General features: G+C 40.5%; 1 protein-coding gene and 1 long non-coding RNA gene across 2 annotated transcripts in view; one reads left to right on the forward strand and one right to left on the reverse strand.

Moving 5' to 3' along the window:
• Nucleotides 1-5,765, reverse strand: part of LOC124866557 — a 19,128-nt gene extending 13,363 nt beyond the window's left edge. Inside the window, exon 1 of the long non-coding RNA XR_007037857.1 lies at nt 5,627-5,765. This is a non-coding gene — a long non-coding RNA (uncharacterized LOC124866557). The remainder of the gene's footprint in view (nt 1-5,626) is intronic.
• On the forward strand, nt 5,419-23,146 carry dalrd3 (DALR anticodon binding domain containing 3). The gene is made up of 13 exons (XM_047362362.1): nt 5,419-5,877; nt 8,118-8,425; nt 8,537-8,847; nt 9,521-9,579; nt 9,680-9,781; nt 9,867-9,931; nt 12,843-12,901; nt 14,190-14,272; nt 14,492-14,618; nt 15,995-16,053; nt 16,172-16,288; nt 16,379-16,447; nt 20,569-23,146. Exons 1-13 carry the CDS (start codon nt 5,644-5,646, stop codon nt 20,686-20,688), a joined length of 1,713 nt encoding a protein of 570 aa, XP_047218318.1. The 5' UTR covers nt 5,419-5,643; the 3' UTR covers nt 20,689-23,146.
• The last annotated feature ends 3,213 nt before the right edge of the window (nt 23,147-26,359 follow it).

A 26,359-nucleotide genomic window follows, 5' to 3' on the forward strand; every position in this document is an offset into this window, starting at 1 on the left:
CACCTGTCCATCTGCTCGTTATCGCAAATTTCTAATCACCCAATCACATGGCAGTGACTCAATGCATTTAGGCCTGTAGACATGGTCAAGACGATCTGCTGCAGTTCAAACGAAGCATCAGAATGGGGAAGAAAGGTGATTTAAGTGACTTTGAACGTGGCATGGTTGTTGGTGCCAGACGGGCTGGTCTGAGTATTTCAGAAACTGCTGATCTACTGGGATTTTTATGCACTACCATCTCTAGGGTTTACAGAGAATGGTCTGAAAAAGAGAAAATATCCAGTTCTGTGGGAGCAAATGTCTTGTTGATGCCAGAGGTCAGAGGAGAATGGCCAGACTGGTTCAAGCTGATAGAAAGGCAACAGTAACTAAAATAACCACTCATTACAACCAAGGCATGCAGAAGAGCATCTCTGAATGTACAACACGTCAAACCTTGAGGCGGATGGGCTACAGCAGCAGAAGACCACACCGGGTGCCACTCCTGTCAGCTAAGAACAGGAAACTGAGGCTACAATTCACACAGGCTCACCAAAATTGGATAATAGAAGATTGGAAAAACGTTGCCTGGTCTGATGAGTCTAGATTTCTGCTGCAACATTCAGATGGTGGGGTCAGAATTTGGCGTCAACAACATGAAAGCATGGATCCATCCTGCCTTGTATCAACGGTTCAGGCTGCTGGTGGTGGTGTAATGATGTGGGGGATATTTTCTTGGCACACTTTGGGCCCCTTAGTACCAACTGAGCATCGTGTCAACGCCACAGTCTACCTGAGTATTGTTGCTGACCATGTCCATCCCTTTATGACCACAGTGTACCCATCTTCTGATGGTTACTTCCAGCAGGATAACGCACCATGTCATAAAGCACGAATCATCTCACACTGGCTTCTTGAACATGACAATGAGTTCACTGGACTCAAATGGCCTCCACAGTCACCAGATCTCAATCCAATAGAGCACCTTTAGGATGTGGTGGAACGGGAGATTCACATCATGGATGTGCAGCGGACAAATCTACAGCATCTGTGTGATGCTATCATGTCAATATTGACCAAACTTTCTGAGGAATGTTTCCAGTACCTTGTTGAATCTATGCCACGAACGATTAAGGCAGTTCTGAAGGCAAAAGGGGTCCAACCCGGTACTACCAAGGTGTACCTAATAAAGTGGCCGGTGAGTGTAACTCATGAGGTAAATTAAGCACATAGTGACTAGAAGGTTATTTAGGACTTCTAAATTAAATTCAGTGGCAAAGTTTTGAGGGTTTTTGATGGAGCATAAAAAACTTAACGCAAAGCCTGCTTCGGTTTGTCCTAACAGCACTTCCAGATAGTTGTCTGATATTTCTTTAAGGTTTTTAGCAGTCATGGAAGCCACATTAATGAGCAACAAGCAAAAGAAATGTGCAACCGTAATGTGAATATGAACCCTTTTTATCCTGAATAAGTACCTCTTAGTAGTTTCTGGGTATCATGGATCATACTTCTTACATTGCTCTTTGTAAGATAAGACCAATGTGGGCTTAGGCACTAGTCAGCCGGCAGAGAAAAGAGTCAAATGTTTCAAATACCCCCCCTATAAATCCTTCCAGAGCTGTAGTCGCTCACACAGAAAGAGTCCATCAGTGATTCGTGGAGGACGAGGGTGAAGGGAATCTGGAGAGTATTCTGTCAACAACTTCAAGGTTTCTCTCGTGGTTTTCTTGACTGATCTTTTCGCTCATAGCCATCAGCTGACTAATGAGATTGTTCTGCATTTCCCTCTCATGGTTCATTAATCTCTGCAGTCAAGCATCTTCCTGTGCCTGCATGGCAGCGTCTCTGAGATGCGCCATTGTTGCAGCCACCAAATTAGAAACTTGCTGCATCACTAATGTTTTCCTTTTCTTTAAAAGGAACTGAGAAGGCTAAAAAAAAAAAGAGAGGAATCACTCAACTTGGAAGTATTTTCCCCCTCTGCCTCAACTCTCCAGGACTTTTATATAAACGGTACCAACTTTCCATACAACACTTACAGGGCTGGGCCTAGGTCTCCTTTTTCTCACTTTGGTCTGACGCACAACAGTAATACACCACTGTTGTACCTTAAAGCTGTCAAGGGGAGGTAGTGACAATAGATCACAGAACTTCTTACAGATGCTGCTACTCACATGGGGAGGTTACTGTCATAAACATTCACCACGGTTTTAAAAAAGTTTGTTTCAAATTCACTGAAAATTCTTTAGCATACTGTCTTGAAGGTCCTTTTAAGGAGATATCACAGAAAATACCAGTTTTTACAGGTGTATGAAGCAGAGTAAGGTGGTGCTGCACCTCCCCCTTCCATTGCTGCACACTGCCAGTCAGCTAGATGAAAGAGGACTGTAAATACTTTACCTTTGCTTACAAGGAAATATTGGCTGAAACTTTTCATAAAACTCATAGAAAGTAAAGGATCATCACCTTTCATTCTTATTAGGCAACACTGTTTTGAAACTACAATAATAATAAAAAAAGAACTACAAGCAACATTTTTGCTAAGCAGCTAACTGCTGACTACCCAGCCAACTAAAACCAGCTTGTTTTACTTTTGCCCAATAAGCATTTCAGAACCAAAAAATAATTTAGCTGGTATTTTATCTATATTTTACCTAAATCTATGCTTTAAGATTTCACAAATTCTTCAGATAACAATTATAATAATCAATGTTATACTTGGTGCAAAAAATAAGGACATCTATAGCTGGTGGATCATTATTATTGTAACAATGCTCCTTGGCAATAAATCTAATAGCCTTTTTATTTCCTTTTAAATGGTGCCATATTTGTGGCACACTGCTGTGATCCCACAGCAGAGTGAGCATCCCATTGTGTTTCCTGCATGGAGAGTGGATCCAATATTGTTTTTTCCAGTAATGAAGATGCTGCCCCACACCATCACACGCCCTCCACCAAATGTGTATTAGTGGCAGGGAACATTTAGGCAAATTGTTCATGGTCAGAACTCTGCAGCTTGCAAATGCCTTTTCCTTACAATTGCAGCACATTAGGGAGAAATAAACAGGCTTTCCAACTTGCTTAGATTTACTGCCAAGAATCCTTGTTACCCTAAAGAATTAAATCACCAAACACAAACGTCTTCAGTTTTTCTTCTAAGTTTAATTGACTCTTAAGGAATCTGGTTTCAAGATTTGAAACTCCAAGCCCAACTTAGCCTGGGAACCTGCGCACTAACCGCGTAGGTCAACAAGGTGACAATGTGTTTTTACAGTAGAACAAACAGAAAAGTGTTCACTTACTAGTATTATTGTTCTGTAAGGGGTCAGGTGGGCTGAACGGTGACTCCTCATCCTCTGTCACCACTTGGCCCAAATGCTTGTTGATCTCATGGTCATCCACTTCGTCCCAGAGGGTAACCACAACCTCCTGTTGGTCCTCGACGCTTTCTGTGGCTGGCAGTGACAGTGTCGGTGTTTGATCCGCCACAGCTGGGGGGAGGCGTCGGGCTTTCGGGCCGTTTTACGGGGTTCCCCATCGGGGAATTGAAGAATGTCCTGTGGCACAGTTCGTAGAAGAGCCAGTGGACGCGTTCATTACCACAGCAGGCTTTCTGTTCTCTAATCCTTAAGTAGTGCTTTCGGAGCGACTTGAGTTTGCTGATCACCTGCATGTGAGTCCAGTACACTCCCCTCTCCGCCAGCAGTTTGGAAATCCTGCTGTACACCACCGAGTCCTTCACCGTGCCTCTGATCTGGCTACGGATCGCCTCCGTCCCCCGGATCACTAGAAGTTGTTTGATCTCGTTCTCCTGCCAGTTGTGTATCTTTCCTCTTTGGAGAGCCATGAAACCAGTTCACTAACAAACCCCTCCTGAATGTTTTTGCGCGGCGGCTTGCGTCATTTTTCTAAGACGGAAAACTACGCAGAGGAGGGGGTGGGGGAACTATAGCAGGTGCATCTCTGTGAATTATCAACGAAAAGCCCACTTATTAAAAAAAAAAACGTGTGAAACATGTATTGACGAGATGTATTATATACAGCGATGCCTTTATTTATTAATACTGTAAGTCACAAAAAGAAAACTTTTTGAGGAGCTGGCTATTCATGCAGTGCTGTATCCAAGCATAATAAAGTTAAGTGGAGGGTGAAAGTGCTGCACAAGCGCAGTCTCAAGAGCATTGTAAGCAAAAAGCCATTTTCGCGATAGATGACAGTAGTTCACACCTTCAAAAGCAACGTCATGAGCTACAGCTGTCTCATTCCTTGTGTTAAGCCACTCCTGAACCAGAGACATTAGAATTGAATATCCTTTACTGTCACTGTCACAAGTAGTTTATAATCCAGTGTGACGTTTCCACTTTTAGTAATGATTCTGGGAACCATGTCATCCACTGGTGTTAGTTCACTGTGTTTTATGAAGTCTAAAGTCAGCACAGCCATCTTCCATGAAACATTACAGCATGTCATGCTTCCTCCTGCATAGAAGCTTTGCCAACTTATTTTTTGAGGAGGACGTTGGACCTGCCCACACTGCCAAAAGTACCAATACCTGCTTTAGTGACTACGGTATCACGGTGCTTGATGGACCAGCAAGCTCAACTGACCAAAACCCCACCTCTTAAAACAACCACAGCTATTAAAACAACCTGTAGTTCCTTAATACCTTAGCAGAGCCACAGGCTGATCACCTCTATGCCACACTGTCCTGATGCAGTACTTCATTTAAATAGAGCCCCGGCCAGTTACTGAATACATATACTGTACAGTACACGAACCAACATTTCAGTACGACATTTCCATTACTAAAATAAAGACACTTTTTCAATGGTATGGTAATTTATTGAGATGAATCTGTATAAAAGGAATCCAAATAGTAGAAAAGGTACTGCACATTTCTCATAATAAAGAAAGTGTTTTAAAATATGGCATAAAATATTGTACTCAACTTCCATTGAGTTCTGCTGTTGCCATAGCCCTTATAAAGCACCACTGCTGTGAAGGATCAAGAACAATCTGCCTAATTAATCTGTGTATTAATTATTCATGCAACTCATTAGAAGGGAGAATGTCTAATTAAACCCTGTCCTTACCTTCCTACAACCCAAGTCTAACACTACAAAACCAAAGGTTTCAGTTTTTATTTTTGGGTTTTATATTTATATTAGGGAAAATACATTTTAGATGAGAGTTTTAAAACTCCATTTCCCAACACAGTAGCAGTGATAGTGATAACTACAATGACTTAAATGGTTGTTTATTAATAGCATAACACTTTATGAAACTGATCCAGTGTTATGATGTTATGCCAAATGTTCAAGAAACTAGGCTGGCGATACCTGCAATGTAATACAAAAAGACACTAGCAGTCATTTAGATTGCAATTACTCCTGCAACCCACTAGATGGCACCACACTGGTACAACCAAAAATGCATCACGGGACCAACATGAATTTTATGTAGTTCCGCCGACAGTAAACAACCAATGCAGTTCCCCCACACACAGAGCCAATATCTGACATCGACCAATAATTAGCGGGCCAGAACAAGGCAGATCCACCGCTGCTTGCAACAGCACCAACACTTGTAGCGGTTCGAAAACAGACATGAACAAAGATTGAATGAGCAGATAGCGAGATCAGCTCACCTGCCAGCGCTGCGGTGATGGAGAACATCGAGGAGCTCTCGCCTCTGCGGATCACCGCTACAGTGCGAGCGCTCAGCTCCGCACTGCGAGGGAAGCGTGAGCACGTCCACGGCACCAGCCGTGGGAAAGGCGACAGGATGTTCCCCGAACCGGAGAAGCTCTGGTTTAAGGAGAGCAGCGCCAAAAACCTGCGAAACAGGGACTTCTTGTCACCGAGCACGATGCTCAACACGCTGTATGCGGGCGGAAAGGTTGGTCAATCATTGTGTTATACCCATTAACATAACATAACATTTAAATGTCGTCCTGTAATAATATCGTGTCTGACTTCATTATCGTTTGGTGTACAGACAGGAGCTTTAAGGTTCTTGGCTGAAAGCGTACAAACTAAATTTAGGACGCTAACTGCACGCTATGACGTACCATCACATCTTCACCCGTTCATTAACACACAAAAGTTCCTGCCTCCAAACTCCTCATTTTATTCCTCCGCTGAGCAATATAGTTCCTCGGTTTGTTTATCTATGCTCCTACTCAGACGTTCGACTGTTTGAACCTTATCCATTAAAAACAGAGGGAAGGAACTATCTACCTGAAAACGTAGGCTGATCCCAGAGAACTGCTTGTAATTAAAACTACAAACAGTTACATTTGCTCGCTTACTGTAAAACTATGAAAAACTGCATTTAAATAGACTAGAAACTACCACAGTCCCTGTATTGATTAGAACCTGCCGATTTTCTTCCATTATGTTCGAGCAGACACCGACAGCCTGCATGCAGCTGTAGTTATTAACCCATGAGTGGTAAACCTAATGTGGGTCAACTTGCTGTGCTGAAACGAGGCTGCACATACAGGCTTGAGGGGAAAGCTTCACTTATACACGATTGAATTGAAGCAACTTTTATAACTTTGACTTAGTGGACATCTTACAAAAGATTCAAGAATTAAATTTTACCTATATTTATTGCAATATCTAAAAACGACAGGCTTAATTAGAAGAATATTGTTTTTCTGTTTTTTTTTTTTTTTGTTTTCTTTTTTTGGCTTTTAAACAGTTGGAATAAAATGTCATTCTTCCCCTCAATCCTCAACAGTTGGGGGCGGTAATGCACCAAGTTGCTGTTTGCCAACCACCAATAAACCCAAGAAGCAGACTAACAACCTTGATCTTCTTTCCACCAGTTTCAAGTGGAAAAATGTATCTCAAAACTCTGTATTATTTTAGATTGTCACACGAGAAGTGACTGTGATATGGAGAATAATTGGAGCATATTTGTTTTAGTTATGCATAGACATGGGCCTGGTAGCATCAAGGTATGCCAAGGATTTAAAAAGCTTCAAACCACTTAAACCTCTCATTCCTACAGTTTTTATGAGACGCCAGAGAAAGTACCACCTCACCATTTTCTCCGGGCGTATGGGGCATAGAGAAGGTTAACTGTGCCCCTTCCCCCACCTGTTGCTGAACACTGCTGCTCAACTGCCCCAAAACACTACTGCACTTTTTCTTTGCTTGCAGGACAGACACATTTATCAGTTTGGAAATGTTTGCAGCTATAAAGAAAAAAACTCGGAAACTCGGTGGGGAAACTAAAGCAGCTAATATCAGCTTGTTAAACTTTCTCTATAAAGAGTACGACAGGAAAAATGCATCATACTCTGCACAATAAGCATTTGAAAAGTACTTTAAAGCTACAAAAGATTAGGAAAAACATGAAATTGTGATACAATAGCTAAATCCTGTTTCGAGTATATGTAGCTCAATCCATATTTCTTTCTCCCATCTCCTTCTTTTCTGCCATCACAATGACCCCACTATTTTCTTATTGTGCTTCTGCATCTCGGTCACTAGGATCAATGTCAGGTGTGAGTGTAAAAAAATAGAGTGTCCATCCAAATGACCAAATTTATTAAAGCAAATCAGCTTAATGCATGCAACATGAAACATTGTGCAATTTTGCAACTAATGTGGATTTTGAAATTTAGATTTTGCACATGAGATTTTTCACTTAATGACGGTTGCAATCAGAAATATTGTACGACTCCTAAAGTACTTCTAAATTTGGTGTGTTTTTATTCCATATTTCTGCAAACCTTCTGCCTAAGTCTCTTTCAAAATCAAAACAACAAAACATGTTATGGATTATATTATAACTGTAATAATCAATGAATTCTACTATTTTTGCAGCAGTAGGAATGATTCTTGCGTTTCTGTTGTAAAGTAGTTTATGTAGTTTTTTTGTCTAAATAACATGAAACCATGGCTTGTTAATTTAAGGTTTTCATAGCATGAGAATCTCATATAGGATATGCCCAGTAATGCACTTCACTGTAATAGTATACACATTTATCATTAAGTAGAGTGTAAATAAAATATAATAAATAATAATTACAAATTTTGGTATATGTAAAATACTGCCGGTTGTAGGTTCATTATGTATTTTCATTCTGATTTTTAGTCTTTTCCCTATTATGTGTCTCCACTCAGGTTCCTCCAGCAGTGATGTCCCGTGTCCTGTCGCTACGTGGCAGTGGGGTACTTCCTGTGGCAGGTGGGGAGGTGATGGGCGAGGGCTTAAGGCTGCGAGTGGACCGGGTTGCATCATTCAGGGCTGTCCTGGCAGGTGGAACCACCGAGTATCTAAAGCCCTCGAGTCAGATGGAGGGCTGGGTGGTGCTCAACTGTCCTGCGCTGCACCCTAAACCCAACACACCCACTCCTGACACACTGAGCCTGGGCCAGCTGAGAACTGTTCTACTGGCTAACCACATTGGGACACTGTTTAGGAGAAAAGGGTGAGTCTAGGGGGAACACTGGGGTGTTTTAATACAAGTTCAGACTGTCTCAATATGTTAGCTTGTAATTAATTAATTTTTTCATGATGTGAATGTTCTTCCTCACTTTAGATTTGAGGTGTACTTCTGCCCAAATCTTCCTGAGGACAGCGATGTTGCCACCTTCCTTCAGGCTCTGGGCATTGATTGGCCGACTGCTCCAGCTAACTGGACGAATGATGAGCGGGAGGAGAAGATCCAGAAAGCTCTAGAGAACTCTCCTTACAGAGAAAAGGGAACAGAGAGAGGCAGAAGGACCAGTGGGGGAGGAGGTAGAAAAGCTGTGGAGGAGGAGAACGAAGGAGGGCTCAGGATTAATTTGAAACAGGTTTTCCAAGAGGAGGGGCTGGTAGGGTACGACCCCACCCTGGGCACCTGCAAAGGTAAGGCCTGGATTTGAGAATTATTTTCTTTTTTTATTGAAGACCTTAAGTTAAATTTCTATGTTTGTGCTCAAGTTTTAATTTTATAAACACAATTAAAAGCAGAGATTAATAAATAAGATTAATGGATGATGTACTCTGTGTGTTTTTGTTAAGCTAAGAGTTGTTCAGCATTTGCAGTTTTAGACCCGTTCACTAAATCAGATATATAGCAAAAAATACATTTTCTACTGTGTCTGCACATCTTGTCCTGATGCAAACAATTTTTGTGAAGAAAAAGTTAAAATTCTCTAATATTTTGTTGGGCCGCCTTTAGATTTGATCACGACAAGCACTCATGTTTCGCCAAGGTCTTTTAGTAATGGCAGGAGAGTCGGACCTCTGCACAAAGTCTTTTCCAGTACCTTAAAAAACATTCTCAGTCTATTGAAATCTGGGTTGACTCAATTTATGACTGTATTTTTGTGCTACAGTTCGAAGTTTAGAAATATATTTCCAGTAGTTTATCTGAAGCCTCAAATATTTATTGTGTGTCAGTTGAAGTATTTTCAAAAATACATTTTTGCTAAAACTGTGGTCTCTGTTTTGAACCAGGTGTGGGAAACGAAAGAGGACCGATGCTTTGTGGTAAATTGGCTTGAAAAATAGTTTATCATCTGTTCTTTATTTCTAGTGCACAGAGACAGCCTTTCCCACCTGGCACAACTGGATCTATCCACAGCTGACATCACAGTGAGACAACCAAACAAACCTTCATAGCACACAAACACCACATGTTGCAGAATTCTCTTTGTTCTCAAAGAAAATGTCCTTCCTGGCTCCTTTTTTCCAGGGAACCATGGCAACAGTGCTGCATGTGACTTCTTGTCAGGATGAGTTTCGCCAGCAGCAAATAGCAATCCTATGGAGAGCCAGCGGAGCAACACACAGTCAGGTAACCACCATCATTCGCTCCTACACACAACAGTGCAACTCATTGTGTTCTTATTACTTGCTTGCTTTGCTATCTGTGGCTGCAGAGACATCTTGTGTGTGGTCCTGTGAAGACCCCCGGTTCTCACCTTACTGCTGCACAGTACCTTCAGTAAGATGCATTAGTCTCTTTCTTTATTCAATCTTCTTATCTCATGGCTTCTTTTACATTTTAACAGCCTTTCTCCTGCGGGTGTAACGGTGCACGTATTCATACCGATGATATCCACTACAGCCTAGGGATGCACCGATTTGAAAACTTTGGCCGATATTGATATGGCCGTTAAGACCAATTACCGATGTTTACAGATATTACATATGTTTTCGTACCCTTTCGATAGTGTAAAAAAAATCGACCACAATGCTGACATTGCTTTTCTGGTTCAGTTAAGCACCCTCACAATCTTGTGCTGCATCACAATGAATGTCACATGACCAAACAAATACCACATGGTCAACCCCCCACCGCTCCACCTCCAGAAACACAAATGGATACAAAATGGAAATAAACATCGACTTTTAATATCGGCCTAGTTTTACTTATGGGTTTGATACCGATATGTTTAAAAATGACTAACATTGGCCGATATCGATGTTGAAGGCGATAGTTTGTGGATCCCCAGTACAGCCCTGTCGGTTCAGTACGCTCATGTACCGAACAAATACAGGATTGTTTTATATATGAAGACATGCTGAACATCCATGTGCAGAACTACAGGGGTTGGACAATGAAACTGAAACACCTGTCATTTTAGTGTGGGAGGTTTCATGGCTAAATTGGACCAGCCTGGTAGCCAGTCTTCATTGATTGCACATTGCACCAGTAAGAGCAGAGTGTGAAGGTTCAATTAGCAGGGTAAGAGCACAGTTTTGCTCAAAATATTGAAATACACACAACATTATGGGTGACATACCAGTGTTCAAAAGAGGACAAATTGTTGGTGCACGTCTTGCTGGCGCATCTGTGACCAAGACAGCAAGTCTTTGTGATGTATCAAGAGCCACGGTATCCAGGGTAATGTCAGCATACCACCAAGAAGGACGAACCACATCCAACAGGATTAACTGTGGACGCAAGAGGAAGCTGTCTGAAAGGGATGTTGGGGTGCTAACCCGGATTGTATCCAAAAAACATAAAACCACGGCTGCCCAAATCACAGCAGAATTAAATGTGCACCTCAACTCTCCTGTTTCCACCAGAACTATCTGTCAGGAGCTCCACAGGGTCAATATACACGGCCGGACTGCTATAGCCAAACCTTTGGTCACTCATACCAATGCCAAACGTCGGTTTCAATGGTGCAAGGAGCGCAAATCTTGGGCTGTGGACAATGTGAAACATCTATTGTTCTCTGATGAGTCCACCTTTACTGTTTTCTCCACATCCGGGAGAGTTACGGTGTGGAGAATCCCCAAAAAAGCGTACCACCCAGACTGTTGCATGCCCAGAGTGAAGCATGGGGGTGGATCAGTGATGGTTTGGGCTGCCATATCATGGCATTCCCTTGGCCCAGTACTTGTGCTAGATGGGCGCGTCACTGCCATGGACTACCGAACCATTCTTGAGGACCATGTGCATCCAATGGTTCAAACATTGTATCCTGAAGGCGCTGCCGTGTATCAGGATGACAATGCACCAATACACACAGCAAGACTGGTGAAAGATTGGTTTGATGAACATGAAAGTGAAGTTGAACATCTCCCATGGCCTGCACAGTCACCAGATCTAAATATTATTGAGCCACTTTGGGGTGTTTTGGAGGAGCGAGTCAGGAAACGTTTTCCTCCACCAGTATCACGTAGTGACCTGGCCACTATCCTGCAAGAAGAATGGCTTAAAATCCCTCTGACCACTGTGCAGGACTTGTATATGTTATTCCCAAGACGAATTGACGCTGTATTGGCCGCAAAAGGAGGCCCTACACCATACTAATAAATTATTGTGGTCTAAAACCAGGTGTTTCAGTTTCATTGTCCAACCCCTGTAAGTGCACAATGCAACGTTTTGTAGCCCAACTTTAAAAAGTGACACCAAAACAAAACAGGAAACTTCCTACTATCACTAAACTCTGCCTTTCGGGAACTTTAAGGTTTCTCATGTAGCTACAGTGGAGAAAAAAGATGGACTGAACCAAAACTTTAAGTCAGCATACATATTATTCAACAGCAATAAGGTATGTAGCGCGCTCTTCACTTAACTGAATCACTCACCTGAAACGTCAGTGTAAATGTAAACATCACTGGTACTAGAGAAAAATCAGCTGTCGTCCAAATGGCTACCTGTAGCCTCCCATCAGCCCGAACTCTGTACATCAATATGATTGGAGTGTAATCTCCATTGTTGAGAGAAGATTTTCCAAACAGCTGTGCATGCTGCATTCAGGTACAGCTGGGGCACTAGGGTGTCTAAATGTCAAAACAACTATGATTTAAACCTGTTTTATTCTCAGAAATGGACACAGTGATGTTTCTAAATTTCTAAACATCATCTTTGACCATTTTCAAGTGGTTATATTATTGTATAATCTATCCAGGCATTTGCTATGCCTGCTTATACTACTTTATTCAATGAAAAAGCTCCAACCAAATCTACAGTCAGTTCTATACTTTACACTTTTTTGAAGTTTTAGATCATAGTGAAATCACATTAATTTCAGAAATTGCAAACGATTCTTTGTTTGCTGCCGACCAAAGTAAAAAAAATCCTATTTTCATTAATTTTTTTAACTGAAGCATACCAAAAATAGACCAAACTGTGGTTTTTGTGTACAATTACACCCCTACTTTCTTCTGTATTTTATATTTGCAGAGTCCCCTCTTTGTTATCCTGGTCTCTTCCTTTCCTTAACACAACTGTTTATCTTCACAACTAACACTAATTAATCATAATGGCTATTTCTACAGTAACTAAATCAAGGAAATACTAGTGAATGTTGTTTTTTCTTGTCAACGTTGTAATTGTATGTTTTTAGCTCAGGTATTGGTGTAAATGTAGCTCTCTCTTGTCTTTTCCTCTCATCCAGGCTGAGAAAAGGTCAGATGAAAGAGGCCTCTGAGATGAAGTATGGAGATAAAATAGAGGGTGTGTATTGTTCTCTTTCTATAAATTGCTTTGCGATTCATACCCCCTAAACTTCTCACATTTTGTTACGTTTCCCCCACAAACGTCCAAATGTGGTGTTTTCTAATAAACCAGGACAATTAGTGCATTACTGTGAAATGGAATGAAAATGGTAAATGGTTTATAAAGGTTTTTACAAATAAAAATCTTAACAGTTTGACATGTAGTGTTGAGCTCCCATTACTCTTATTTGCAAAAATCTAATCCGCAGCAACCATTTGCTTTCAAACGTCACCAAATTAGTATATAGAGTTAATTTGTGCCTGATTTACTCTCAGTAAACTGGGATACAGTTATGTAGTAGAGGTTTAAAGCAGATCTATGATATAAAACAATATGCCAAGCTTTGAACATCCCATGAAGCACTGTTCACTCCACCTTCTGGAAATGTAAAAGATATGGTACAACTGCAACCACACGGTAGTCTGATTAAATTGACAGGCCAAGCAAGGAGAACTATAATCAGCGAAGCAGCCATTAGGCCCATGTCAACTCTGGAGGAGCTGCAGAGATCCACTGCTCAGTTAGGAGAATTTGTTGATGGGACAAAAATCCCTATATGCACTCCTTAAATCTGAGTGGTAAGAATAAAGCGTCTGTATAAAGAAATCTATAAAAGTCCTGTTTAAAGATTACCACAAACCATGTAGACGACACAGCAAACACATAGAACACCATCCCCACTGTGAAACATGGTGATGGGAGCATCATGCTGTGGGGAGGCTTTTCTACAGCAGTGACTGGAAAGCAGGTTAGAGTTGTTTCGAAGATAGATTCAACTTCAATACTGGCCGATCCCAGAAAAAAAAAAAACTGTTAGAGGTTTCAAAAGGCTTGAGACTGGTTGACCTGCTAGCAGAACAGTGAGCCTTAATATACAGCCAGTTATTTTGTGGAATGGCTTAGATCAAAACATATTTATGTGTTTGAATGGCACCGTGAATATCCTGCCCTAAATTGAGAATCTGTGGAAAGAATTTAAAATTGCTGCTCGCAAATGATCCCCACCACACTTCTCAGATTTTTATTTGTAAAAAAAAACAAAAAAAAAACACTGAAAAACAAACATTAAATCCCATTAAATACATCAAAGTTCATGGTTGTAAAGTGACTGAATCTGAAGACGTTCACAGGATATAAATACTTGCCAACCCGTGTGTGTGTGCATGTTATGAAATGTAACTTGAACAATGTTGTATGTATTGGCAATATATGAAATGTAAATGAAGCAAATGAATTCCTGTTGCAGGTCAGACCTGGGATGACATCATCAAAGTCATGACCTCTGCCACGGTCAGATTTGAGCTACTATCAACTGTTCACTCAAGTCCTGTGAGTTAAAACTCTGGTTAACACCTGAGCTTGTCAGGCAGGTGGTGCTGTACGCACATGTACAAAGACTGTATATTTCCCAAGATGCCTATTCTGCTTAAAAAAGCACAGGTTTCAGATGCGTCATGATATCAAACATGTCTCTAACTGGAATCCGTACCTTCAGGCTGCAGGGATTTTAAACGATGTAGTCAGACTGATCAACGTTCGTGTGTTCAGGTGACACTGGACGTCCAGAGGGAAGGGGGCGTGTCAACCAAAGGGCCAAGAGGAGGCGTGTTTGTGATGTATAATTGCGCCAGACTGCACACTTTGTTCGACAGTTACGAGAGAGGAGTGGAGAAGGGTGAGACCCGTTGACGCCTTTCAGTTCTGGCATCATCCATTTGCAGACAAGCAACTTCCTGTTACCACATCTGCTCTTCTAGTTTGGCCAAAATTGGCAAACATTTTTTATTGTATTTAGCCAACTTTAAAAGCTGTTAGATGCCAAACAGAATGGAGAACATTCATTGTTAGCATGAAATAATGCATTGTTTTTATCATTTTATTCATAAAATCTTTTTTTTTTTTTCTGTTTTTAGTGTGTTTTTAGTTTTTTTTCTTCTGTTCTTTTTCTTTAGTAGTCCTCAGGGGAGGTGAATCTCCTCCCCAGATGCTAGTCCTTTGCGGCCTCTGACAAGTTTTCTCTCAGAATTGGCCTGTATTTAGCTCCATCCAATGTCTAGTCAACTGTTTCCTTATCCATTCTGAAGAAAAACACCCCCACTGTATGATGCTGCCACCACCATGCTTCACCATGTGGATGATATGTTCAGGGTGATGTGCAGTGTTAGTTTCTGTCACACACATCCTTTTGCATGTAACTGCAAATAGGACAACGATTTTCTGTCAACAGGGGCTTTCTTGAAGGAATAAAGGATTTTCTAAGTAGATATGTAGGGAATGGTAGTAACATCCAGTAACATCAGTCTTAGACCTTTTTAACCTCTACATTTACCTCAGTGTTACGCTTTGACTGATTTCTGGGCTGTGGGCAATAGAACAACGCCGAAAAATGATGTTAACAACCTTAACTGGACAATATCCTAATGCCAAAGATGGTTTTCTTGTTGTATGTAACTTTAGGGAAGAGTCAATATTAATGTATTAACCTCCAAATATATATTTTTAGTGCATTTTAACGTTTCTTACCCTTATTTCAAACAACTGCTGCTAATCTCTGCATTACTTTGCCAACAGGAGGAAATCACCTATTGTTCCTTTTAGTTTAACCCAATAACTGACTTTCATAAAGTGAATATTTTATAATAAATTATAATTTAAAAAAGAGAGCTTGAATTAATGAATAACTGAGAAGTCATTTTGGTTTTGGCAGAAAGGTTTGGACTTAGATCAATGTGAATTGGGATTAGAGAATTAGATTTATTGTTCTGGCAAAACAGAATCACTAACCAGCAAAATGAATTATTACTTGTAGATTACTGTGTATGTTGCTACCAGTTGTACATTAATAAAAAAATAATGAAAACATGTACATAATAAAAGGAGAATCATGAGCTTTTATGTGGAGGAGATTGTTGTTGGACGGCCCCACAAAGATCCATGAGTGTATATTTATTTTTTAACTGGTTCAGAACATCTGCAGTAGTGTTAAAAATTGACAGTTGTTGGTTCAATATAAATGCTCACACAGATTTTCCACATTCCACTTATCTGCAGGTCTGTACCCAGAAATCCCTGATGGGTCCCAGCTTGACTTTTCTGCTCTAAAAGAAGAGGTTCTTCTTTAGTTTCTTTGGATATTCTTATTGTTGTTTTGTTGTTGTTTTAAGTTAGTTGCCGCAGTTAAAATACTACGACCCAGAGCTTTGGTTTTTTTTCCTTTTTCCCCGACAGGGTGAGTGGCTTTTGCTCTTCAATTACATCATTCCTTTCTCGGAGCTGCTCGACCAATCAGGACAAGCGTTAGATCGTGAAGGAGGAGGAGCCAGAGTGAACATTAAAACTGAACAAGTATGTTCGAAATAACGAGCCATCAGTATTGTCCATTAACGAAAGTTTGTTGAAGATCTAAATGTAAGTTCCACGTTTCTGTGCCTTCAGATCTGTAAATTTCTCGTCTCGCTCAGTAAGGACTTCAGTTCCTACTACAACAGAGTCCATGTGCTCGGGGTGAGGACATGTTCCTGTGTTTGTGTGTGTTTTTAAATGGAAGAAACTGCATGAGTTGTGTTTGACCATAACAGAGTAAATTTAAAACTCTGTAAACGGCCCAAGTGGGTCTTTCATTTTTGCTGAATGTGTATTAAGGGTTTAATTTCTTTATGTAAAATCAGTTAGTATTACTGAAGGTCTTTGTGCGTTTATGTATCCCTGCACTCAGAACATTTTACATTTTGTCAAGTTGCAACCACAAACCTCAATGTGTTTTGTGGGGTTTGGTGTCATGGACCTTTATTACAAATGAAAAACTGAAAAGTTTGGCAGGCATTTAAATTCAAGCTCAGTCAGACTGGAGGGGGAGTAAACAGGGACTTTTAAATCTTGCCTCAGGTTCTCAGCTGGATTTAGGTGTGGGCTTTGACTGGGCCATTCTAACTCTGGCTGTATGTTTAGTGCCACTGTTCTGCTCAAAATGAACCCCCGCCCCAGTCTCAAGTCTAACTATTTTTCTCTCAGAATTGTCCTGTATTTAGCTCCATGTAAACAACATGGATCCATCCATATTCTCAGTCCCAATACCCTGTCTGAGATGAAAATACATGAATAGAAATACAGGTGCTGGTTATAAAATTAGAATATCATGAAAAAATAAATTTTATTTTAGTAATTCCATTCAAAAAGTGAAACTTGTATATTATGTTCATTCATTACACACAGACTGATATATTTCAAATGTTTTTTTCTTTTAATTTTGATGATTATAACTGACAACTAAAGAAAATACCCAAATCCAGTATCTCAAAAAATTTGAATATTGTGAAAATGTTCAATATTGAAGACACCTGGTGCCATACCCTAATCAGCGAATTAACTCAAAACACCTGCAAAGGCCTTTAAATGGTCTCTCAGTCTAGTTCTGTAGGCGACACAATCATGGGGAAGACTGCTGACTTGACAGTGGTCCAAAAGACGACCATTGACACCTTGCACAAGGAGGGCAAGACACAAAAGGTCATTGCTAAAGAGGCTGGCTGTTCACAGAGCTCTGTGTCCAAGCACATTAAAAGAGAGGCGAAGGGAAGGAAAAGATGTGGTAGAAAAAAGTCTACAAGCATTAGGGATATCCGCACCCTGGAGAGGATTGCGAAACAAAACCCAGTCAAAAATGTGGGGGAGATTCACAAAGAGTGGACTGCAGCTGGAGTCAGTGCTTCAAGAACCACCACTAACAGACATATGCAAGACATGGGTTTCAGCTGTCACATTCCTTGTGTCAAGCCACTCTTGAACAAGAGACGGCGTCAGAAGCGTCTTGCCTGGGCTAAGGACAAAAAGGTCTGGGCTGCTGCTGAGTGGTCCAAAGTTATGTTCTCTGATGAAAGTAAATGTTGCGTTTCCTTTGGAAATCAAGGTCCCAGAGTCTGGAGGAAGAGAGGAGAGACACAGAATCCACGTTGCTTGAGGTCCAGTCTAATGTTTCCACAGTCGGTGATGGTTTGGGATGCCATCTGCTGGTGTTGGTCCACTGTATTTTCTGAGGTTAAAGAGCAACGTAGTCGTCTACCAGGACGTTTTAGAGCACTTCATGCTTCCTTCTGCTGACCAACTTTATGGAGATGCAGATTTCATTTTCCAACAGGACTTGGCACCTGCACACAGTGTCAAAACCACCAGTACCTGGTTGATGGACCATGGTATCCTTGTTCTTAATTGGCCAGCAAACTCGCCTGACCTTAACCTCATAGAAAATCTATGGGGTATTGTGAAGAGGAAGATGCAATATGCCAGACCCAACAATTCAGAAGAGCGGAAGGCCACTATCAGAGCAACCTGGGCTCTCATCACACCTGAACAGTGCCACAGACTGATCGACTCCATGCCACGCCGCATTGCTGCAGTAATCCAGGCAAAAGGAGCCCCAACTAAGTATCGAGTGCTGTACATGCTCATACTTTTCATGTTCATACTTTTCAGTTGGCCAGCATTTCTAAAAATCCTTTTTTTGTATTGGTTTGAAGTAATATTAAAATTTTCTGAGATACTGAATTTGGGGTTTTCATTAGTTATCAGTCATAATCATCAAAATTAAAAGAATTAACATTTGAAATATATCAGTCTGTGTGTAATGAATGAATATAATATACAAGTTTCACTTTTTGAATGGAATTATTGAAATAAAAAAAGAATTTCATGATATTCTAATTTTATGACCAGCAGTTGTATTGTATTGTACATGTACAGGTCCTTCTCAAAAAATTAGCATATTGTGATGAAGTTCATTATTTTCCATAATGTCATGATTAAAATTTAACATTCATATATTTTAGATTCATTGCACACTAACTGAAATATTTCAGGTCTTTTATTGTCTTAATACGGATGATTTTGGCATACAGCTCATGAAAACCCAAAATTCCTATCTCACAAAATTAGCATATCATTAAAAGGGTCTCTAAACGAGCTATGAACCTAATCATCTGAATCAACGAGTTAACTCTAAACACCTGCAAAAGATTCCTGAGGCCTTTAAAACTCCCAGCCTGGTTCATCACTCAAAACCCCAATCATGGGTAAGACTGCCGACCTGACTGCTGTCCAGAAGGCCACTATTGACACCCTCAAGCAAGAGGGTAAGACACAGAAAGAAATTTCTGAACCAATAGGCTGTTCCCAGAGTGCTGTATCAAGGCACCTCAGTAGGAAGTCTGTGGGAAGGAAAAAGTGTGGCAGAAAACGCTGCACAACGAGAAGAGGTGTCCGGACCCTGAGGAAGATTGTGGAGAAGGGCCGATTCCAGACCTTGGGGGACCTGCGGAAGCAGTGGACTGAGTCTGGAGTAGAAACATCCAGAGCCACCGTGCACAGGCGTGTGCAGGAAATGGGCTACAGGTGCCGCATTCCCCAGACCTGGGCTACAGAGAAGCAGCACTGGACTGCTGCTCAGTGGTCCAAAGTACTTTTTTCGGATGAAAGCAAATTCTGCATGTCATTTGGAAATCAAGGTGCCAGAGTCTGGAGGAAGACTGGGGAGAAGGAAATGCCAGAAGTCCAATGTCAAGTACCCACAGTCAGTGATGGTCTGGGGTGCCGTGTCAGCTGCTGGTGTTGGTCCACTGTGTTTTATCAAGGGCAGGGTCAATGCAGCTAGCTAGCAGGAGATTTTGGAGCACTTCATGCTTCCATCTGCTGAAAAGCTTTATGGAGATGAAGATTTCGTTTTTCAGCACGACCTGGCACCTGCTCACAGTGCCGAAACCACTGGAAAATGGTTTACTGACCATGGTATCACTGTGCTCAATTGGCCTGCCAACTCTCCTGACCTGAACCCCATAGAGAATCTGTGGGATATTGTGAAGAGAACGTTGAGAGACTCAAGACCCAACACTCTGGATGAGCTAAAGGCCGCTATCGAAGCATCCTGGGCCTCCATAAGACCTCAGCAGTGCCACCATGCCACGCCGCATTGAAGCAGTCATTTCTGCAAAAGGATTCCCGACCAAGTATTGAGTGCATAACTGTACATGATTATTTGAAGGTTGACGTTTTTTGTATTAAAAACATTTTCTTTTATTGGTCGGATGAAATATGCTAATTTTGTGAGATAGGAATTTTGGGTTTTCATGAGCTGTATGCCAAAATCATCCGTATTAAGACAATAAAAGACCTGAAATATTTCAGTTAGTGTGCAATGAATCTAAAATATATGAATGTTAAATTTTCATCATTACATTATAGAAAATAATGAACTTTATCACAATATGCTAATTTTTTGAGAAGGACCTGTATGGAAACAATTTGTCTTTGGCTTTCACACAACAGAAACATGCTAAACAGTTACATCATCTGTGGTCGTCACACATTATTTCAGTACAATTTAAAAAACATGGTCAAAGTGCATGGGATAGAACAGAGGTGAAAAAAAATAAGCCTTCTATAAAATGCAGCATAAGTTAGACGATATACCCCTGCAACATGCATGTTTTGTGGGTCATCCTCACAATATAAAATAATAATATAAAATAAAACATGAAAAAATTCAAAAGCATTAAATATCTCTGAAGGGGGACTGCTATTTATTTGTTTTTACTCAAACACATATCCCCTCTGTAATATTTTCTCCTTGTTTCCAGGAGCCATTACCTCACCTCTTCAACCAGATGTTTTGTCGTCTCCATCTGCTAAGAGCCTTGAGGGAGCTCTACCACAGTGCTCTGGAGACCCTTAACCTCCCCCCCATCAGGCAACTATAGCCTCAACATAATCCCCTCATCCCTCACAGTTAGCTTCACCCACACCACCCTTTTCCTCAGCTCTTACCTGTATGTTGTGTATCCGGTTGAGACTCAGTGTTACAGATTATTGTACAATTTCACCTGCTTCTACAGCTCCCTGTCAGTGTTCGTGGACGTTCTGGAACTGAATATTTTATAAATGTCATTGTTGGATAGCTGTTTGGTTAAAGATGAACTGTTTTAAAGGAATAATTTGGCATTTTGACTTGTAAATGAGTGTAGATATCAGATGTTCTATGCAAGAAGGTCTACCTCTTGCTAACGTCTTATCCATTTTATTCCATACTTGCTTGTCTTACGTTTTTATGGAAGCTGATTTTCTCACTCTCACTGTCTTAATGAGAAACTCATGAATCAAAAATGTCAAAGTAGTCTTTTACCTGTTTATATCAGCACTCCTGGGACCAGAACCTTGACATGAGAATAGACTAATCTGCTCTGTCTCAGTGAGCATTTTTTTGAAGTCCAAACTTGTTTCTGCAACAGCCCTACTGACTGATATGTTCTCTGACTCAATATCACGCTGAACCAAATAGCTCTACTTTAATATTTGTGCCAAAACCATAGTAATATAAATCTCCCAACCAACATGTGGCAAGGTTTAACTCTCTAAAACCTGCCTTAATGTCTCTGGATATGCTTTTCGATCTACATCAACTTCGATCAGATGAGTTTTGTGTGTTTTAGGACAAATTTGATCGAATTAGAGTCTGAAAGATTGATATTTGTGGATGATTTTTGGTCCAACCAAACTGCTCACCTGCCATCAGCAGTACAGTTTTCATGTTGGCAGAGTAAACCTGTTGTATTTAAAGTTTTATTTTGCATTCTGATGTTTGTGCTGCTTAAATGATCTGATGTAAATGTAACAGGTCATTAAAACCGTAGTTCTAAAGAAACAAACTGATTTTAAATTCAGGATGATGCAGTATATAGACCATTCTGCATTTACACAGTGCATGTATTAGCACCACTAGTTAATCTCTTATAGAATACTAACGTGAGCTCACACTCCAAAGATTACAGAAATCCAACCTTTCACTCAGTTTATTTATTTAGATGGGAGAAAGGTTCTGCATCCATGCGTAGGATAATCTGAACCAGAGGCCCATTTAGTCTTTGGCACTTTTCAAAATGGGAAAGAGAAAACAAAACAAAATTAAGATAGGTTGATTTTCATGTGACAAAGTAGCTGTTCATCCAAATGTGCTCTAAATTCACAACCAGAGCAGTGATTTAAAAGGTTAAAACTATAACGAACAAGACTCACCCAGGACCAAGTTCATCTCACCTCCAAAACACAGTGAGGAGGATGATCAGGGAGGTAGAGCTCAATGTTGGGAGAAGTGCAGCTATTTATTCCAGTCTAAAAGATGAAAGATTATGTTGAGGCTATACCAGGGTGCCAGTAAATGTGGATGTTGCTGTACATACGTATGTAGTGTCACTTTGTTTCGTTTCAGTTCCGTCACACTGGGTTCATCTTTGTCTGTGCAACAGCTTGGACTTTTAGGTATGAAAATACAAACCTAGAAGAAAGTTGCAGCCAAATAAGAAAAACGTCGTGTCATAGTTGGATGTTGATGAAACATGCGAGCAAAAAATAATAATTTTTAATGCAAAATAGAGGCAGGGGCTTATTTGTTGATCTTAAAAGAGCTTGTTGGAAAAGCTAAGTAAAGCAGAGCGGTCTAAACAAACTAAACCCTTTTATTTCCTGCCTCTTTAAATCACCTCCACGTGTCTGTGATCAACTAAGGTTTACTGATACCAGTTCATTCATGTTTACCACTGTTTATTTGTTCATACCACAGAAATATTTATTGTCAGATAAAAAAAAATAGATATCTGTACACTGTGTATGTTATGCACACAAGTCTTAATCTCGATGTGTTCATAAAGTTCCCAAGTAAACCCTTTATTGAATCCCATTTATCCTGCTGGACTAATCACAGCTGTGGTTATTATATTGTACTGTAAGTTATTGATCAAAGCCCTAGCAGACGTTAGGTCCTTGTGCCACAAAGTTAGAAAATATATGAAATAGCATGAAATTTACACATTAAATGTTATTTATAGATGATATATATATGAAAGGAAGACATAATGGCTAAATGTTTCTTTCATTTTGTCTTAAATGTCCCACTGCTCGTTTTATCAGGCTGCTACATGGTTTTATATATTAACCGTCTATTTCAAAATGGAACGAAATTGGTGTATTGTAAACAATTATAAACAGTATAAAAAAAACCTGACTTTTCAAAGCATGAATTTTCATTTGACACCTACATATGTAAGGAACATCTATTTATGGAATTTTAAGATGGGGTACCATTTTGTTTGTTCGCTAAAAAAAAGCCAAGAAGATGTTTGCCACTGTAATTACAAGAGTATTAAAGCAGATGATATGCATAAATAAAGTCTTTCTCTGTTTTCCTTCCACACTGCATTCTTGCTCTACAAGAATAACTGATACATGTCAACGCCTATTATTCTTTCCTTCTACTGTGTGTCTCATGTTATAGAAACTGCCATAACTTACCAAAGATGAAGATCAGGAATCTAAACCAAATAAACTCAGCCCATCCATACTATCATTTACAGTTTAGCTTCAGCTAACAATCCCTCATGATGAAAATATCTCGTTTCAAACGTGTTAGTATATGTATCTGTTTGAAAATGGATAATACCACCAAACATCTACCTACACATTTCTGTCTGCCCTGTTTTCTGTCTTTTGTTCCACTTTGCAGAGTAAAGAAAGAGGCAGACGTTTTCACAGTAGTTGTCTCCCTCAGGTTTGGCGAGACAGATCGACACAATGGTAAGGCTTTCCGAATGATAAATCCCCGCCCATACAAATAAACCTACAACACAAACACAAATGTCAACAAACACCTACCTACAGTAGCATGCAGAAGTCCTTATTTTTCCCCTCATCTTTTTAACTCTAGATTTTCAATCTAAGGAGCCAGACTGTCTTATAATCTTGTTCCCGATCTTCAGATATAAAGGTCTTTTTCTCTTGAGCCAGTGTTGTGTACACATATAATGGGAAAAGATTTTGAATTTCAGTTTTAAAGTGGATAGTCAAGCACTTTGCTGCTTGCAGCCATGATTTGTTCCAGGTTTCTTTGCTTATTTTTGTAGACAAAATAAAATGAAAACAAAATAAACACACAGAGTGGTTTTGTTGAGGTGCAGAGTGGACAGTGGTTGCCAACTTTCTGCATATTCAACAGCTACAGACCTCCCAACTTCATGCGACCTTCAGATTAACTCAAGAAGAGTGCATAGAGAGTTTAGGGAATGGGTTTCCATTAGCAAGCAGCACAGGTGCAGATGTCTGCAGAGGGGATCATGGTGTGGGACTGTTTTTCAGGTGTTGTGGTGAGACCCTTCCTTCCATTAAAAGGAACTTTTATTGCTTCAGCATACGAAGACATTTTGGACAATTTCCTGCTCCCAACTCTGTGAGAACAGTTTGGGGATGGCCCCTTCATGTTCCAAAATGACTGAGGACTAGTACACAAAGCAAGCTCCATAAACACATGGATGAACGAGTTTGGTACGGAGAAACTTGACTGGCCGTAAATTGGGGGATGTGAGCCAGGCCTTCTTGTCCAACATCAGTGTCTGACCTCACATATGCGCTCCTGGAAGTATCATCGAAGATTCCCATAGACACACCCCTAAATCTTGTGGAAAGTCTTCCGAGTAGAGCGGATGGTGTTATAACAACAAATGGTGGGTTGACGTCACATCATACCCTATGTATTAAGAATGGGATGTCACGGATGTTCATACACTCACCGGCCACTTTATTAGGTGCACCTTGCTAGTACCGGGTTGGACCCCTTTTGCCTTCAGAACTGTCTTAATCCTTCGTGGAATAGATTCAACAAGGTACTGGAAACATTCCTCAGAGAGTTTGGTCAATATTGACATGATAGCATCACACAGATGCTGTAGATTTGTCGGCTGCACATCCATGATGCGAATCTCCTGTTCCACCGCATCCCAAAGGTGCTCTATTGGATTGAGATCTGGTGACTGTGGAGGCCATTTGAGTCCAGTGAACTCATTGTCATGTTCAAGAAACCAGTCTGAGATGATTCGTTATGACATGGCACGTTATCCTGCTGGAAGTAACCATCAGAAGATGGGTACACTGTGGTCATAAAGGGATGGACATGGTCAGCAACAATACTCAGGTAGACTGTGGCGTTGACACGATGCTCAATTGGTACTAAGGGGCCCAAAGTGTGCCAAGAAAATATCCCCCACATCATTACACCACCACCACCAGCCTGAACCATTGATACAAGGCAGGATGGATCCATGCTTTCATGTTGTTGATGCCAAATTCTGACCCTACCATCTGAATGTTGCAGCAGAAATCTAGACTCATCAGACCAGGCAACGTTTTTCCAATCTTCTTTTGTCCAATTTTGGTGAGCCTGTGTGAATTGTAGCCTCAGTTTCCTGTTTTTAGCTGACAGGAGTGGCACCCGGTGTGGTCTTCTGCTGCTGTAGCCCATCCGCCTCAAGGTTTGACGTGTTGTACATTCAGAGATGCTCTTCTGCATGCCTTGGTTGTAACGAGTGGTTATTTGAGTTACTGTTGCTTTTCTATCAGCTCAAACCAGTCTGGCCATTCTCCTCTGACCTCTGGCATCAACAAGACATTTGAGCCCACAGAACTGGATATTTTCTCTTTTTCGGACCATTGTCTATAAACCCTAGAGATGGTAGTGCATGAAAATCCCAGTAGATCAGCAGATTCTGAAATACTCAGACCAGCCCGTCTGGCACCAACAACCATGCCACGTTCAAAGTCATTTAAATCACCTTTCTTCCCCATTCTGATGCTCAGTTTGAACTGCAGCAGATCGTCTTGATCATGTCTACAGGCCTAAATGCATTAAGTTGCTGCCATGTGATTGGCTGATTAGAAATTTGCGTTAACAAGCAGTTGGACAGGTGTACCTAATGAAGTGGATGGTGAGTGTATATGTGTGTAAAGCCAGATGTGCAAAAGCTTTCATTTAACTGAGTGGATCTTTATTTTGAAGAGTAAGATTTTACGAACTCCAAATTAATTAGAACATTTGAGTTCAATGATTTGAATGGGTGGGCAAATACTTTGCAACATGCTGTATTTGTACATGCAAACACATAGCATACTTCTTCATTGCATTGGTTTATCTTTTCTTTCAAATTTAACTGATTTCAAATGGCTTTGGTCATCTATGGAGACAGAGGGAGGAAATCCTCCTGTCAAAAAAAAAAAATATATTTTTTAGGTTTTAAACAGTTTATGTTACATTACAAGGTCTAACCCTGCGGGCTGAAGCTGTGGAGAGAAGCAATGATTCAGGGGCTTAGTTTTGCACACATAATAGTTGCATTAAACGTAATTACAAGAATAATTGACTTTGTTTTAATTAGCTTGGAAGCTTAGCCTTGTTAATAATAATAATGGCAATATGAATTCTACCATGTTTAGGGTCACATGCAGCAATTAGTGTGTGCTTAAATAGCAGAGCATGCAGTCAATTACTAGAGATTTCATGGAAAGAAGATGGTAATTGAACATTTTTGGTTTATATCTGCAAAGGTCCTAGTG

Source organism: Girardinichthys multiradiatus, chromosome 1, assembly GCF_021462225.1.
Source record: "Girardinichthys multiradiatus isolate DD_20200921_A chromosome 1, DD_fGirMul_XY1, whole genome shotgun sequence".
Lineage (NCBI taxonomy): Eukaryota > Metazoa > Chordata > Actinopteri > Cyprinodontiformes > Goodeidae > Girardinichthys > Girardinichthys multiradiatus.